Source organism: Lytechinus pictus, chromosome 10 (assembly GCF_037042905.1).
Source record: "Lytechinus pictus isolate F3 Inbred chromosome 10, Lp3.0, whole genome shotgun sequence".
NCBI lineage: Eukaryota > Metazoa > Echinodermata > Echinoidea > Temnopleuroida > Toxopneustidae > Lytechinus > Lytechinus pictus.
The window spans coordinates 20319577-20337514 of record NC_087254.1 but is presented as its reverse complement, the minus strand read 5'-3'; the positions used below and the strand labels follow the sequence as shown (position 1 = coordinate 20337514).

Sequence of the window (17938 nt, the reverse complement as noted above, 5' to 3'; positions counted from 1 at the left end):
ATCGTCTCAATCCAAAAACCAATATCTGAAGTAACAAATATGAAATCCTGATCATAAGACAGGCATCTCTGCAATGAATAAATGATTCAATATTAGTTACAGACAATCATTGACTTGACACAGTGACAGACACACCTAATAAGTGACAGTTGACATAATGTTGAGCTGTGGTTTTGCTCCACTTGATTTTCTTGCTAGAGCCATGCATCTGTGACCAGACAGTCTTAAATAAATACATTACATATATATGCATACCTGGAATTAAAGATGATGGTAGTATATTAATTTCCATCTTCATTGATAATAGATACTGAAAACATAATCAACACAAAGCAATGGTTCCCAACATATCTGTATATTTTGACAACATGGCTATATGTACTCTATATAGTATTACGGTGTGCATGGCTATATGTACTCTATATAGTATTACGGTGTGCCAAGTAATACTAGCACCCATGACTTCCATTAAGTTAATGGAATTTAACTAGAAGTACTTTTTCTACCCCCCCCCCATAACCTGGATGTATGTAATCAACTGCTATCATCTCTGACTGTGATGACACCCAGGGGGGGGGGGGGGGTACTCTACTCTCTCATCATCCGACACTCTACGTCTTGGTTTTGACTTACATGTTGCCATTATTTTGGTAATAAAATCAATCATTCCTCATTCTTGAAGGGGGGTGAACTGTGTATGGCCTCTCATTGACTGTGTGCTAAAATACATAGTCTTAAAATATATGTTTTCAGATATCTACTAATACTACAGAGAAAAAATTGACCTATAATTGTATTTGTATAGAGAAACTAAAATGTTTTGAGAGGAAAAGTAATTGTTTTGCTACTTGGTAACACAATTGTTGCGGTATAAATGTATTGAGTAGTTAATTAGCTTGTTACCATTCAAGTGGGTCTATATACACTCGCATGATTGGTCAGGAAACTGGCCAGGTATGAGTAGTTGAGGACTCGAGATGGCGCTACTGGATCGTATCTGCTTTAACAATCACTTTCAATCTGCCTACATGTTGAACAGATATCGCAGTTTAGCTTTATAACAAGCTGCTATCATGGTTAGTATTTGATAAGTAATTCTCACAGAACCAAATTAAGTCTGGTTTTAACTTTAAATGTAAAAGTTTATATTTTCAGAATACCGTGCTGTCCATGTATTTACCCTGTGAAGATTACTTCAATCATGGAATAATCTCAATTGATTTATTTTTCAAGAAATGCAAAGAAAAAGATAGGAATATTTAACTTATTTAAATAAATCCTTAGTAGATTTTTTTTCCAGAATACTGCAAGTGGATGGCAAAATTTAGCATTTCAGTGGTGTGTGCAATTAAATATTTGGTGAAAGTATGTCCAAGATAAGCCTATCATAGCATCAAACAATTTGGTTTACTTTCAACTTAATCTTAATGCCATTTGGTCTTATAGTACCATTATAAGTCATTCTTTGCCATCTTGTTGAATAAAAATAATATTTTATTTTGCTTTATTACCAGTTTATCAAGTCTGGTAAACAAAAGCCGAAATTCACACAGGAAGGGTATCTTTGACAGTGTTGATCTACACCTAACATTTACCTATATAAAGGTTCAAACTTTAATTCAATCAACTTTAACAGCATTTGGGCCAGGTGCATGCAAATTGTCACAAGTGATCCTAAAACAATACACTGTACATAAATATACTTGACAACTATCTTACCGACAAGTCACTTTAAGAACTTTGTGTCAGAATCAGTGCTGGTCGATATTTGATTAACGCCAGCTAAATACTGCTGATAACACGATACATCACGTCTGAAAATTCATAACATACGTTCATTATGAGCTGCAAGTCTGTGAGACGGAGCAAGGAAGAGGGAAATAAAAGTTTTACATCGTTGTTTGTCCATGGGCATTTCGGTACCAACTTACAAATTCCCGAATTGGTTTAAACATGGTTTAAAGCAACATAGAGCATCAATTGTGGTCAATGAATAGTGATTAACTTTACATAATCAACATTTTGGGCAAATTGTGTTACTGCGATGTATCAACATAATCATAAAACCATTATCAAATTTTCAATACATTTCAATTTTTTTTAACAATTTACCTGTTCAGCACTGACTCATCTAATACATCATGATTCCTGGTATATGCTCTTATTTTCAAACTTCTGAATAAGCCTTCATTTTAGTTCACAATAATTAAGAAACTTTTCTGTATATACCGGTAATATCTTTTAGACTTGCTTGGCATGTTTAACAATTTTGTTGTTTTGCATAGACTTGACAATCTCATTTTTTTTATATCCACAACTTTTTAATATTCTTGTCATCTTAGTGAAAATTTTCGGGTTTTCACAAATGGTGTAGCGAATTAAAACATGGTGGAATCAATTTTCTAACTATAAGTAGCATAATGTTAAAACTGTATGGGATGTTGCAAGAAATTACAAGTCAATGCTATGTCCCCAAAATCAATCATATGTCAGTCAAAATTAAACTTTGAAATAACTTGCTTTACTAAAATCAATTTCAGACTTTCTATAGAGAATCACAATCAAAATGCAAACAGGTTTCTTTCAACATATTTTAATGAGAGTCACCATGACTTTGCGTGTCTGCTTGCGAAGAAGAGGGGGTTATAATGAAGAGAATGATACCACCTGTCGTATGGAGTGGAGTTAACCATGTAACATCTTATAGTCTATCCACTTCTTCTAGAGACTAGAACTCCAGACGGCCTGGTAGCACTGACCCTTCTTGCTGTGGTTACACTTCGTAATTCCGAAGGTTCGTAATTCCGAAGGTTCTTTATTCCGAAGGTTCGTAATTCCGAAACAAGCAAATTGCCTATACCTCGATGTTCGTTAATCCGAAAACGTAAAAGGGTTCGTTAATCCGAACATTTGTGGCGTTATTCCGAAGATTCGTTATTCCGAAGGTTCGATAATCCGAAAACGAAATAAGGTTCGATGTTCCGAAGGTTCGTTGATCCGAAAACGAAATAAGGTTCGATGTTCCGAAGGTTCGTTAATCCGAAAACGAAATAAGGTTCGTTGTTCCGAAGTTCGTTAGTCCGAAAACGAAATATGGTTAGTTAATCATTTAGTTTTCGGACTAACGAACCTTCGGAATTACGAAGCTCATTTCTTTTTCGGATTAACGAACCTTCGGAATTACGAACCTCATTTCTTTTTCGGACTAACGAACCTTCGGAATTACGAACCTCATTTCGTTTTCGGACTAACGAACCTTCGGAATTACGAACCTTCGGAAATACGAACCTTCGGAATATCCGAACCTTCGGAATAACGAAGCTTCGGAATTACGAATGTATGCGTCTTGCTGTGCAATGTATCCAACGCGGGATCGGAACTATTCAAGATTGAATCCCAAAATAATGGATGCTGCAAGTACTATTTCAAATATATACAAATACATGGTGAACATTGTCCAAGAATACTGCAGTGGAAGGTCCGATCGTTGCATCATGGCCCTCATGAGGGGATAATGATGAGGAATAGTTCTTGGTCTTAGCGGCTAACCTGACCAAGAGGAGGGGACTAGTCACCACATGTCCATGCAATGGTTGAACCGTGAGAAGCAGCACATCCCCCAGAAGACAATCGGCATTAGACTAATGATGAGTGTTAGCCACATAACCACGCTGATCTGCCCTGTTGATGTACCACTGTTATAAGAAAGAAATTAAAAGAAAAACGGTCAATAGATAAGTCTTAAAACTTACGTACATTAAAAACTTTCTTGTAATACAAAAAAAAATCTACATTCTGATAAATATATAGCAATAGCACACTTATGAATACTAAGCATAAGTAGGCTAATTCTTTTTCAGAAATTATTGCATTTTGTTGGTAATGCTCATCACACTCAAACATCTGATCAAAAAAACAATACCACATTCTATTGGGGAAAAACAAGTACCATATCAACCAACTTGAACGTGGTGTGATCATCTTTAAATTCATGTATTTACACTTACTAAAAGAGATATATGTCAGCCAAGACATGAAGGAACTGTATCAACAATTACAATGACATACTATTTAATTGTTTAAAGAAAATATCACAACTGGGCGTTGTGGCGTGCGCCTGTAATCCAAGCTATGTGGGGAAGTTACAAATTGATGCAGAGGTTCGAGCCCTGGTCACGTCTTTCGGATGGTGACGTTAAAGGTCGGTCCCAGACGTAAATAATCATATCTGATTGATACACGTCTGACAAAACTCAAATACACACACACACTCACAAGCTCCTTTTTGCCATCCGAGGGAAAAATATCACACTTACTTTTTAACTACTCCACAACAACGACATAAGCAGATTATTAACCAGACATCCACTATCAAGACACCACTAAGCTCCCTGCAAAGATAATCAAAAATACAAATAGAATCAATTATTAACAATAGAGTTGTATAGAGAGTTGCTCTGGAGAAAACATCTCTACATATACATGTATAAACTAAATAATAAGAGAAGTTGTATGAAAATTCCGAGAAATTAGCAAAACAAGCTTGAATTCAAGCAAATGGCTGGCCCTTTACAAATCAATAATGTCTGTGTTGGTGATCTTCTGTGTTATCGTTTTTCCCTTATACTTCATGATCCATCAAAGTCAACTTTTGAAAACGCACTTTAATAAGAAGTAATCATTATTATTATTAAAGATCAGTTAGTAATTGTATCAGACCTAGATCTATGATACAATAAATATTCGTTTAAGAGACTTTCTCATGAAATCAACGTTTGCTGTAAATACTTTCAATTATCTTTAATCTGTAGAATGGCGCAAGAGAAAAGAAAGATAGAACTGTTTGAAGATTGCCATCAAAATTAATTAAATCATTAGTAGTAGTAGAAGTAGTAGTAGAAGTAGTAGAAGTAGTAGTAGTAGTAGTAGTCAGTACGTACGCAGGTGGTGGTTACAGGTGTTCAAACCCCCCTTAATTTATTTTGTACCCAACATCCCCCCCCCAAAAAAAAAAAATGTTGAAGACCTTTTTTTTTTTGGGGGGGGGGGTTGTCAACACTTCTTTCAGCTTTAAAACTATTTGATACAATTGCTTGAATCTATAATGTATGGCAATGGACGTTGTCAACCCAGCTGGATATAAAGTAAACCTGTTGCCAAATAAATCATGTCATCCCTACAGGATTTAAGGACCACCCACTTCAGGCAGGAAACGGTTTAATAATAAGAATAAACTCACCTTCCTTCTTCATATCTTAGAGGATTCATAACTCTATCTTCCATATAATGAATAACCATTGCTCCTAAAACACACGTACAGATAAAACAAGCAATGAGATGTCCGACAGCTATCATCCTCCACCAACCCTTCTCTGAAATGAAAAGATGATCAAAGAGAAGGGAAAATGAATGAACAATCAATGCATTCATAGCCTGCATTGGAATAGGCATACAGGTTAACTTACAGAAGTCGACCTTCCATAAGTCGAGTACTCACCAAAAGTGAAAGCATTTTTTTTTAAGGCCAGATTATGCATTATACCTCTTTTAAGTCAAATTTATTCTAAGTCAGCAAAATTTCTGTGGACCCTAAAAATTTGACTGTGGAAAAAAAATGCCTTATTTGGTATTGAGAGATTAGTATTTATAAAATGTTTCTCTTCCAGTTCGGTATTTCATAAAGCTGTATGTCACAAATGACATCACATATTGACTGGTGACCCTTTTTGTGGTAAATGATAGATCCCGACGTAGCTGAATTAGCATGTAAAAACATGTTCCAGTCGTGCGTCACTTAATGCACACCTTTATAAAAGGAGCCAATAGGAGCCTAGCAAGGAACTACTTCATGAACATGTTTGTAATGAATGGACCTATATCAATCATGAAGACTGAGTAAGGTTATCCTTATGGGAGGAGACCAAACCTGGTATTAGACTTTTCACATGTGAATCTTAATCATTGTAATGATGATTGCAATTTGTCTTTAGAATCATCGGACCTTTCACACGGAAAATTTATACCATAGTTTGAGTGAAACTTAACTGGAATTCACTTCCAGAGTAGAATTTGAATTCGTGATTAATAGCGTTCGGGGTACTAGTTTGGCTTCACATGTGCTAAAAATAAGTCATTAGCCTATTTATTTTTCACTGAAATCATCATTCAAATTATGATTTTTTTTTTACTGTGTGAAAGGGCAGAAAGTAGAATTCAACCAAATGGTAATTCCAGTTCTTACCAACAATATCAGCATTCCAAACAATTGAGAAACACAGTGCAGCTGGTATGAGGTACACAGGCTGTTGAGGGAAAATAAGATCATTCAATACTTTTCATTACACTGATTGCATATTTTAAAAAGGAAGTTCACCCTGAAAAAAAGTTTATTGTAAAAATAGCAGGAAAAAGAATAGAAAATATTGCTGAAGGTTTGAGAAAAATTCATCAAAGGAATAAAAAAAGTAATTTGAAGTTTAACCCTCAATCTCCCGGGGTATTTTGATTCTTGTCATTCCCGGGGGGGGGGGGGGGGGGGGGGGGCCATTATGGCCCCCCTTAAGATCTCAGCCGTGGATTGCGCGATCACAACAAAAATTTGCATGATGGTAGAGAATGACGTAATCTACGCAGTTGCATTGGTATATTTCACTGAATTCATATATTTTTATTTTATATGAATTAATTATGCTAATTTATTCATGAAATCATACTTTTTGCTCTGATTCACTAAATAAAGCTCCTAGAATGCTATTTTTTGGTGAAAATATTCTTTATAGCATTCCTAACAATTGTGAATGAAAAAAATTCTGGTACAAAGACCGATTTCTTATGTATTTTATTGTTTTTTGAATTTCTTATGTATTTCTTTGTTTTTTTACTTTTTGTTTTTTATTGTTTTTTCGATGGAAATAGTTCCAGACTTAATTCTGATCATAAACAAGGCAAAATTAATTAAGTTTAATCATTAAAAGTAGAAATAATGATACATTTATGAATTTTGGCCAAATACACAATTTGCATTGGATTTGTACATGAAATCACGTTTATGAGCAATTTTGGGTCTGACATGCACTTACATAATGTTGCGTAATGTTGTAACCACGTACCCGGGCGTCACAAATTTGGTCTCAAAATTTGCGCGAGACTTGAAAGTAAAAAGTCAGTGAGCGGCGAGGTCAAAAAAATTTGCGCAGCAGATATATCGCGAAAATTGTCGAGGGGGGGGCCATAATGGCCCCCCCCCCCCGGGAGAATTAGGGTTAATCATTAGACTTTTTTAGTCATATGCGAGCAGCTTTCCTACATAGCGTATGATAAAAAAAATCAATGAAATGTCATTTTCTCAGAAAACTTAAAATGGTTTTTATATACCTTCAGTATATCAATAGACAAATCATTACAAACCATTCCTTAAAAGAAAACAAAACTGAGTCAAAAGGAACTATTAAAATTCATGCATTTTATATTACATAACATATGGGCCAGCTGCTCGTTTATGACGTCACAAATTCAAAACTAATAATTTTCTTAATCTTCAGTGGATTTTCCTCAAACCTTCACCAATATTTTTTATTATTTTTCTGCTATTTTTACCACAGACTTTTCTTCAGGGTGAACTTCCCCTTTAAAACTCATTCAGATAATGAAAGCATTTAACTTTTACAAGATACCTAGTCAATACTAGGACAATTTAAATACAAACTATATCAATTGTTTAGCATAATGTAACCATTATAGAAAAAAATTTTTGTATAAGAGACAATGTGACCATTTCCCAGGCAAAAATAATAAAATAATTTTTTTTAAATCACAACTTACTACCTGAATCTGCAACATTGGATAGCTTTAACATTGCAACAATTGGGGAATTTCCAGAACTCTTTTTTTGTTTCCAGGGCTTCTTTTGAGCATTTTGAGGAGAAATTGTCCCACGCTCCGAGTGTAAGTTTTTCCCTGCCATTTCCTATCTCATTCTAGAAGAGGTAAATACTGTGGTTTGTGTCCCGTACTGGTATGATATTGATATAAATTTACCAGCCATTATGTAGCCCCAAAAATATTCAATACACCCCAGTATGTTGCAATATAGTTCACATCAATTACCATTTAGATCAATATAAAAAATAATTGAATTGAACTCAGTCAAGAAAAAATACCCCAAACAGAAAACGTTGTTTTCCCCTTTTATCTGTGGTTATAAATTTACAGTTGAGACTGAATTGAATATATCACAACTTGAACATGAACTGATATATATTTGACTCACCATCCATAAATATGGGTCTTGGTCATTAATCTGCAACAAAGACAGAGATGGAAGAGGAAAAATGTGCATTAATTCAATTGCCAAAATCTGTATGCCAACGGGGAGATGAAGCTGAGACATATTTCTTGAAAAAAACTCTAACTGTACATTTTCAAAAAACATGGAAATTTCTACTATATCCTTTCTATGATGTAGGGTATGAAAGAAGTTATATGCTTGAAAAATTAATGAAGGCGGCCCCCATTTCAGAATTCAATAAACTTTGGGAATATTTTTTTCAGCTAAATATGCCAACATCAATGATTAGAACCAGCCATGCCCATACCGATGCACAACTTTTAGTGGTGTTGTCAAAGCACAATGTAGGTGCAGATATGAGAATTTACCATAAAAGGAACTTTCATACGCTGGTGCCCTGATGCGATTAATGTCTGGGTCTTACCTGGACTAAACCTGCTAGTGTGAAGAAGACACAGGTAATGACGTTGATCAGCACCCACAATTTAGTAGCACTGCTATGTGCTCCATACTGAAGCTTGTGTCCTGGACCAGTGTCGGAGGCCATCTTTGACCCTAGATGACCTTTCACAATATGGAAGTGGTACTGTACTGGCCGCTGGTACAAAGAAAAAGATGTTATCAACTTTATATCATCCAAACATGAACAAACCCCACATATCTTCTCAGAGCAATTGAAATTAAGTCCATATTAAAATCAAGTTAATCTGGCAAAACCAAAGATAGCCTATAAAAGCAGTTAACACTTAGACCCCTACTCCACTTTGGACTTACAAAATTTTCCCTGTAAAATTTTTCTTTGATAGTGAAACTTGTAGTAGTCCTTGTTTCTTTATGTCAAAATCCAAAAGTGTTTTTACAGGACAGTTTTTAAGAAAATATAAGAGTTAGTCAAGGATTGTTTGCAGTTCATTCTGTTCATTTACATGAACTACTAAATATTGCAGTCCAACACAATTCGTTCATATATATCCATAGCAATATCACTTTGGAACAACAAATATGTAAAAATTAAGAGGAATTTTAAAAAGAAACCCTGAACTTATAAGGCTGAATTCCATCAGAGAATGTTATCAGGATGGCTTTGAACCAAGTCCTGTTCAGACTTTCTGTATACATACGATTGTACTTCATTCAGTGGGTACAATGAGAAAGGTTCAGTAATCCATGTATAAAAATTTATTTTTGTACATTTCTCAGTGAATGTGTTGAATCGAGTGCAATAATACATAAAATCTGCATTGTCCCTGGTAACCAGTGATTTAACATTATCAGGGGCCGCGGAAGCGGGGGGGGGGGGGGGGGGACTGGAGGGGCTTCAGCCCCCCCACTTTTTTTCAAAACCGTGTACAAAAGCGTAAAAATGACCATAGGATTGTGAGTTTTTGCATGGTCAGTCCCCCCACTTTTGGCTCAGCCCCCCCCCCCCCCACTTTGAAAACCGTTCCGCGGCCCCTGATTATATTCTTATATACACTCTCATAATTTTGTAGCTGTAGAACCCATTTTCTCATATTTAGCAAAACTGCCAATATAACTATTCAGGTTATTGTAAAAGAAATCATTAAGATCAACTTGCAACTTTTTTCCCAATCGGTCAGTCAATGCAAGTCAATGCTTTGAAAAAGTAAAAGAAAATAAAAGCAGTTTTCTTTAACATGATCTTCAGTAGGCTACTTGGCTTGAAAATCAAAAATGTTTCTCTTTGGAGAATGTGAGTCTCAGAGTCATGGAATTCTTCCAAAGAAACTTATCCTCATTTCATGTTAAGAGCTTTGAATAGGAACACCAGCTATGCAGCATACAGCTGTACCAAGACAGTTCATCAAGACATCAACTTGGATTTTACCAGTAAGTAGCAGCTCCCTACGTCAGAGGACGCAGACAAAGCAGAAATGGTCAGCATCTTCATGATGCTGAAGGGCTTGAAGCTTAAAACTTTTGGTCTGTGGGAATGTATGAATAAACAAGCATAGAATATCTTCTTGGAAATATTTTGAACAAACATGCATTTATTAGATATTGACGTTGCTGACTCCATAGTTGTGGTTGATTGGATCAATCGTAAGTCTTTGTAAGACGGGGTCCTGATCTGCAGCAGCGATGCCCATGTACATAGACCATGTGGACATAGACTATGTTGTTGTTGTTCATTGTGGGTCGTTTCCACACAAAAAGACATAGACTAGCACTCACTGCACTGTCACACCGGGTCCCGTTTCTCAACACCGTCATAACTAACTAACCGTCTAACTTCTTGACCAACTCGGAGATAGTGAGCTACTTGTCCGCTACCGCTTCACAAAGCCCTCTTTGCCAAGATCGGGGACAACAACCTGACTAAATATTTATGACACCTTCGAACCTGTCTTAACTTCTTTCCTAATGGTGTAGTGGCAATGTGGCATCACGTGGGGTAACAAGCAAAAGTGCCACGAAATTTGAAAATTATAATCTTACATAATCAATCTTGGAAGTTTACATTGCAAAACAAGTAGGATAGATTATTCAATATTAGAATTACGATGCACAGAAACTATAAAAACTGATAATTAAAAGCCACAAAACCATTCATTTTGAAATAGTAAAATAACTGAATCAATAAAGATTCTACCTCGTCTGGCCATCCATAACTGGAGTCGTATTTGTTGTTTTCAGACCCCTATTAACATTTGGATAAATTTTATCTCTAATTTATGTATAGAATTTGTCAAATCATATTTTTCAGTATCTAAAGATTTAAACAATTTTTTATGTTAAACTATATTTTGATGTTTGGAATCATAAAAACGTATAATTATCATCATTCCACAAAAACCCTGTTAGGGTTTACTTTCGTATTAAAATTTCATATCCCAGGGGTACCCATAATAACATCCACAAGCATGACATGTGATTTTTTAGTCATGAAATGAACTATTCATAGGCCTCTAATTTCATTATCTCAGCAATTGAATGCTATAGTCTTTATGGTTTAATTAAGTATCTATGATGCACAATTTACCTGCTATGATTTTGAAAACATGTACTCCCTCCAATATGGAAGACAATCTCCCATATTGGAGACTTGCTTTGCAAAAGAACAAAAGTAACAACACCAACAAAAGCGTAATTTTTTTCCACCCAAAATTTTGTCTCACTGAGGTCAGAAGCCCATTTGTTTTGTGTGTGGATGACAACAAAAATCCTTATCAAAACAAAAGTAGACGTGAAAAGCAAAGGGATAATTTTTCATGAGGAATCTGCCTATCACATTTTTATTTGCTGCCAAGGACTAGGTATGTGCGAATACGGGCGCATCACGAGCGCTGGTTTTGGCTGCACGGTTTTCGCGCGGGTTTTGCTGCAAGTGGCATCGCCTCTGTCTAGGCGGCTCATCGAAAATGGGGTTTCATGCGCATGCGCACATAGTTGATGCAATCTCGTGCCTTGATACAGACAGTTGAAAATGTGCTCTTTCTGTACATATAAGTTTCAATGTGGATACTCGCCTGTGAAGTGTGGATATCGGAGCTTGAAAGTTCATCAAATTTTTGGATGCGCAAATGATAGAAAATTTTTTATGGTAAGTAGAACTACGATCCAATTATGTATCTAAATTGTTTTAGAATATATTCAAATCTACAAAAAATGTCAAATCAAAAGATTCTATCGTGAAGCAGTCCAGATTTTTGGATGCGCAAATGATCGAAAATTTTTTATGGTAAGTAGAACTACGATCCAATTATGTATCTAAATTGTTTTAGAATATATTCAAATCTACAAAAAATGTCAAATCAAAAGATTCTATCGTGAAGCAGTCCAGATATAAGCGAAGCGAGCTACCCTTGTCACAGCCGGTCTCTCGGCAGTCGAGCTGCCCGATGCGGTGGGCTCCCGACGGTCTTTCGGCAGTCGAGCTACCGGTACCCGATGCGGAGGGCTTGGTGACGGGAGTGGTCGATAGTGAGTCGTTCATGCTGGATTGAACTGGATCTAAATTGTTCACTTGATAATATTGTGCCTTTTTCTGAAAATGTCTGTCATTATACCGTAGATTGTTATTCTGATATTGATTTAAATATATACATTTTGTCACAAAAACATTCTTTCCTCCTAAGGTTATAGAGTCAACATGAACATGTTTTACTTTGATTGTTCAATCATGTTTTATCATTTGGAAACTGGATTCTTTTGGAAGTGGAATATTAATGTTGACTTATTAAATTAAAATGCAAAATCTATAGTGTTTTTTTTTTCTTTTGTAGAAAAAAAAAATGTTTTGAAACTTTTCAATCATGTTTCATTATTTTGGGACTGGATTTGCTTTTGAAAGGGGAATATCATAAATGTTGACTTTTTAATTAAAATGCAAAAATTATGTTTATTTTTTAGTTTCTTTTTTTATATATTTTTTAAAGTTTCTTTTTTAAATTATTGTATTGTTTATTTTTTCATTTTTTGGGGGGGTCATATTTCAATATTTGGAGACTGGATTTGCTTTTGAAAGGAGAATATCTTAAATGTGATTTTTTTATTAAAATGCACGAACTAGATGTTGTTTATTTTTGTTTGTTGTAATTTTTTCACTCTTATGAGAAAATACATGAAAACTCAGAGGAAAGGATATTTCATTTCCAGATGGGTATAACTCCTGTATTTATGTTTTCTTTATTATTAATTGTACTATTTATTTTTTTATTCACTTTTATTTTTTTAGGGGTGCAGGTGGGGGTTGTGTTTTGAATTGGAAAATGGGGATGGGATTGGTACAAGTTTTTGTGTCACTTTTGTTTCTCTTGTTTTTAGTGCTTGTTTGGAGCTTTGATGTCTGTTTTGTTGTTGTTATATATTTTTACTGGTTGCTTTTTGTTTTGTTTTGAAAGAAATAGACCACTCTTTTCCTTTTCTTTTGGCTTCGACTAATAATTTGAATATATTTTTCTTTAAAAAGAGAGCTCAAACAGGGCCTTTGTAATACAATGTATGTATACACATCTAAGAAATTGACAACTGATAGAATATATTAAAACTTCATTTTCGTCCTTCTTGATACTTGAAATAAATTGCATACAATTCTACATACATATTTTACACTCAGCTGCTCATTCCTTCTAAAAAAATGTAATCACATGTCCATTGTCTCTCAAATCAAAAGCTACATATTATAACAAATTGTTGAAACAATATAATACATAAGGAATTGGTGAAACAATCAAATACATCAGAAAAAAACACACATATTTTTATTTGGTCATACAAAGTACAAAAGAAATTTTTTATATGTAAAAAAGGACCCCCGTACATACAAAATTACAATACTAAGTTGAAAAAGAGCTTGTAATTTATATCAGAAAAACAAATAAATACATTAGAAATTACAAAAACAATACTTTAGACACATTTATTAGGAAATTATCTACATGATGCTGTTTTGATGCCAACTAAATTATATGAATTATCTATCATAATCACCTTCATTTGGCAAAATAAAGAGGCGAGTAATTGTGATTTTCTGTTTGCATAATTAATTAGAATTAATTAGAAGAAATTATTTTAAACAGAATAAGAAAGATTACAAGATGAATTGATGCACGTCAATTGAGCCTTCTCTCACCTTTCCATTGATACCTAAATTACTTCATAGGGCTCAAAAACAAAGAAGTTAGAGCCTGTTGAAGACTTGGGTTCAAAATGGTCACAAAATGGTCACAAAAATCGGTTCTGTACTCCATTGACATTACATAAAGACAATGACCACAAATTTGGATGAATATGTGCGACTTAAACTGGAATAACTTTATAATTTCTTGATGAAAATTAAAGTTCTTGGTATCATTTTAAAGGTCTTTTTAAGAGCTTTCAAGTGATACCAAATTTATTCATATTTGATGATTTTCATTTTTTTTGTCACATACCTACAAGGACAGGTAATCCTTTAGCAGCAAATATAAACTTTAAGGAAATTGGTCTCCCAAACTGTCTGGAGACAGTCTCTGAAATTGGATACCCAAATTCTTTACAAAAGTCTCTGATATTGGAGATAATTTCTCTCATGGGAGAGAGTCTCCCATATTGGCCTCTACTACTGAGATACGGTACCATATGTGATCTGTATCACTGACTGTTGGTGAAAAAAATCACGGTATCGAGGAGAAAAACAAGAAATTAACGGTGGCCATTGGCATTGCATTGAGCCCCTGTACCTGTAGTACAGACGAGTCGAGGGTTTTACTTCGGTCTCTGTATTTGGTGAGTGGAGCCAACGGAGTTCAGCGGAACAACCAACATAACAGAGATCGAAGCTTTTGGTCTACAAAATACAGACTGAACTCTGAAGTTTCGCCTTGGTCTCGCCAACGCCACTCCACTGCACGTCACTGCACTGGCACTGCTCAGCCTCAGCGTCGCGTCAGCCGCCCACAAGAAATGGCACAAGTTCATGACATTCGCCGCATGATCACATCATCATAATCATCATCAGTTTATAAAATATTGCTAAAACTTATGCTACCTGTATCGAAATGAGGCATCCCTACCTGTGAATGATGACGTACACCCTGCAATCCTGATCTGGACCCTGTAAATTCGACTCTTATGACTCAGTATGGGCGTCGGATAATTTTTTTTTTTGGTAAATAAATTATGGTACGCTTCATTCACGCACTCTATATGGAACGCCATCCACTAGTAAAATTTTGTTCAAAAATTGAAACATGTCGGGGCGCGGGGCCAGGGGCGTATTGCTATCATGGCTATGGAGAAAATCGAAGACCGAGGCAAGACAATTCGGAAAGGCTGAAATTTTCATATCAATGCACTATTTTGGAAAATTTTCGAGCGAGCGAGAGTTGTACAGGGGCGGATCCAGCTCACGCCAATCTCGCGGGAAGGCCCAATTTTTTTTAACCCATATTTACCCAGAAGTTGATTTTTGTTTGTTTCTTTGAAGGGGTTATCTAAGTGGCGTAATGAGCCAAAACTTTTGAGGGGGCTCGATACGGCATATCGCATCAAATTAATAAGAAGTTCAGAGCGAGCGAAGCAAGCAAGCAAAAATTTTGACATTCTAATTACAAAAATAAAAAAATTGTGATAGATTTTGACATAACATTTATATTATAGGCTTGTATTTTACACTTATCCCTTTCCTTTTCTCCCCATTTTCTTGGTTGTGAATTTTTTTTTTTGGGGGGCGGGGCAAAACGCCGATGTCCTAACAGTAATTTCTTAGCTTTATTCTTATGAAACATCATTAAAAACGTAATAATCTCATAAGCCCTATTTGAATAGTGCGAGTGCGAAGCGCGAGCTGAAAATTTTTGGAATTTCATGCATTTTTTCCCCTTCTGTTTGTGAACCTGAACAAGATGCGTATGTACCTAGGTAATTTTGTACCTAGGTAATTTTTAATATGGCTTCTGGCTTGATCGAAAAGGGACCTGTTAAGGATGATTTGCAGTTAGCCATTAAGACGATACATTCATACATATTTCATCTTTTAGATAACGTGGAGCGTTGTGGCCCAGTGGATTAGTCTTCGGACTTTGAAACAGAGGGTCGTGGGTTCGAATCCCAGCCATGGCGTAATTTCCTTCAGCAAGAAACTGATCCACAGTGTGCTGCACTCAACCCAGGTGAGGTAAATGGGTACCGGTAGGAAGTAATTCCTTAAAAAGCAGCTGTGTGCGCTATGAACGCCTAGCTTAGCCGGGTAATATAGGAGCGCCTTGAGCACCTAACAAGGTGGATATGATGCGCAGTATAAATATCCTATATTATTATTATTATAATGCGAGCGCGAAAAAATTGACATTCTAAGCACTTTTTGATATAAACGGTATAGGTATAAATAAACAATTGATGCGAGCGCGAAGCGCGAGCTGAAAAATTTGAGATTTCAGACCTAAAATTGGAACACTCTATTCATGTTTTGTAAATCATGAAAAAGGAGAGGGTAACTTGGCCATCTTCCTATAATGCGAGCGCAAACTGGATAATTTTAGCACATTTTGAATAAAGATCAAGCTGCATACCTCAATAAACATGTGTGCGCGTGTTTTAGAGTTAAAAAGAATCTAGGCATTCTGAATACATTTCGTTTTTGTCATGAAAATCAATAATGCGAGCGCGAAGCGCGATCGGAAAATATTTGATATTCCGGTATGAAAAGGGTGAATTTAAGGACTATCTAAAGCACTGTGTAGGGAAATTGTGAAGTGTATGTGGCTAGCACTTACTAAATGATGCGAGTGCGAAGCGCGAGCTGATATTTTTATTATTATTTTGACCTAAAATAGGACCTGGAGATTCTAGGCCTAAGGACATTTTGTCATCATATGAAAATGATGACTATCTATTCCTCTTCCTAAGCGCGATATGAAACTTGTCGATATTCCTTTCTGAAAAAGGGACAATTATTAGGAATTAATGAAAATTTTATTATCTTATTTATCAATGTAATAAGCCTAAGAAGTGAGTGAAATTTTTTTACATTTGAGGCCTGAAAACTGGATATTTTAAGCACTTTTGTAATCATGAATAGGATTTATGAGTTGATATATTTTTAACTATAAATTAATGCGAGCGCAAATCGCGAGACGAAATTTTGATAAACTGTCATAAAAGCGGGATTTTAGGTAATTTATAGAATTAATATAAAAAGAATCATATGGAATAAACAAAGACAATATGTAGGCCTACTGAACAAATCAAATAATGCACGCGCACAGCGCAAAAAGCTGCAAATGATATTCACAACATAAAACGGACATTTTACAGAGCACTTAAAAAAAAATCAAATTGTAAATGAAACAAAATAATAAAAGCTCGATGTCCGAGCTGAAATATGTTTTGTATATTGACTTAAAAACTTGATATTTTAAGCTATATATCAGCATATTGAGCAAGATATGTGTCGAATCCTACAGGCTATGTGAGCGTAAAGCGCAAGCGAAAATTTATTAAAAAGACATGAAATATATATTTCTAAATCATTTTCCAAATCTCCCCCTGACCTTAATTTATTCACTCGTCTCCCTCCTCTTATTTTTCCTTCTTTCTTCCCCCTTCTTTCTTTCCCCCTTTTTTTCTTTTTTTTGCTCCGCCAATAGGGGGGGGGGGGCGGGCCCCCCGGGCCCCCTGGATTCGCCTATATGTTGTATAGCTGCAGCTGGGGGGGGGGGTTGTTTCGCTGAACTCCGTTGGCTCCACTCACCAATATACGAGGAGAAATAAATGAAAGAAAATAATAAAAATGTTTTTTTTTTAAACTCCTCGAAACTGACGGCTGCCAGCTGTCTAGGTTGGGGTGCGACACGTACGTACCCCGGGCCCACTTCGGTAAATTGGCAAAGACCCTAGTAACCATGGTAACGTTAGTATCTTTGAAATTGGTCAGTAAAATGAAGAAGACATTTGTTTCCTCAGTTTAAAAAATACCCCACCAGCTTATACTACAGGAACCCCATTGCCCTGCGTATTATGTCAATGGGAGCTAAAGTGGGGTATTAGTATTCGAAACCCCACTTTCAGATTTTGGGAGAGCTTCATTTCTCGGGTGGGCTGACAGCTGATAAGAGCTGATAACACACATGACCACAGCGGTGGAGTTGGATTGCAGCTGTCCAAAAAAGGGGAGGATAGTAAATAGAAGAAGTATATTAGTACAAA

General features: G+C 35.7%; 1 protein-coding gene across 1 annotated transcript; it reads right to left on the bottom strand.

Moving 5' to 3' along the window:
- Nucleotides 1-482: 482 nt before the first annotated feature.
- LOC129269241 (transmembrane protein 220-like) lies at nt 483-14916 on the bottom strand. Its single transcript, XM_064105522.1, has 8 exons — nt 14806-14916; nt 8712-8885; nt 8270-8299; nt 6242-6302; nt 5240-5372; nt 4317-4391; nt 3173-3695; nt 483-3130 (listed from the first exon to the last, which is right to left on the bottom strand). Exons 2-7 carry the CDS (start codon nt 8832-8834, stop codon nt 3572-3574), a joined length of 546 nt encoding a protein of 181 aa, XP_063961592.1. The 5' UTR covers nt 8835-8885; nt 14806-14916; the 3' UTR covers nt 483-3130; nt 3173-3571.
- Between the last annotated feature and the right edge of the window lie 3022 nt (nt 14917-17938).

What these genes read in the sequence shown, in the direction of transcription:
- LOC129269241 (XM_064105522.1), bottom strand. Translation starts at nt 8,834, where the DNA reads ATGGCCTCCGACACTGGTCCAGGACACAAGCTTCAGTATGGAGCACAT. An exon ending in CACTAGCAGGTTTAGTCCAG is followed by an intron (nt 8,300 to 8,711) that starts GTAAGACCCAGA and finishes TCTTTGTTGCAG; the next exon opens with ATTAATGACCAAGACCCATA. An exon ending in TTGGAATGCTGATATTGTTG is followed by an intron (nt 5,373 to 6,241) that starts GTAAGAACTGGA and finishes TTTTCATTTCAG; the next exon opens with AGAAGGGTTGGTGGAGGATG.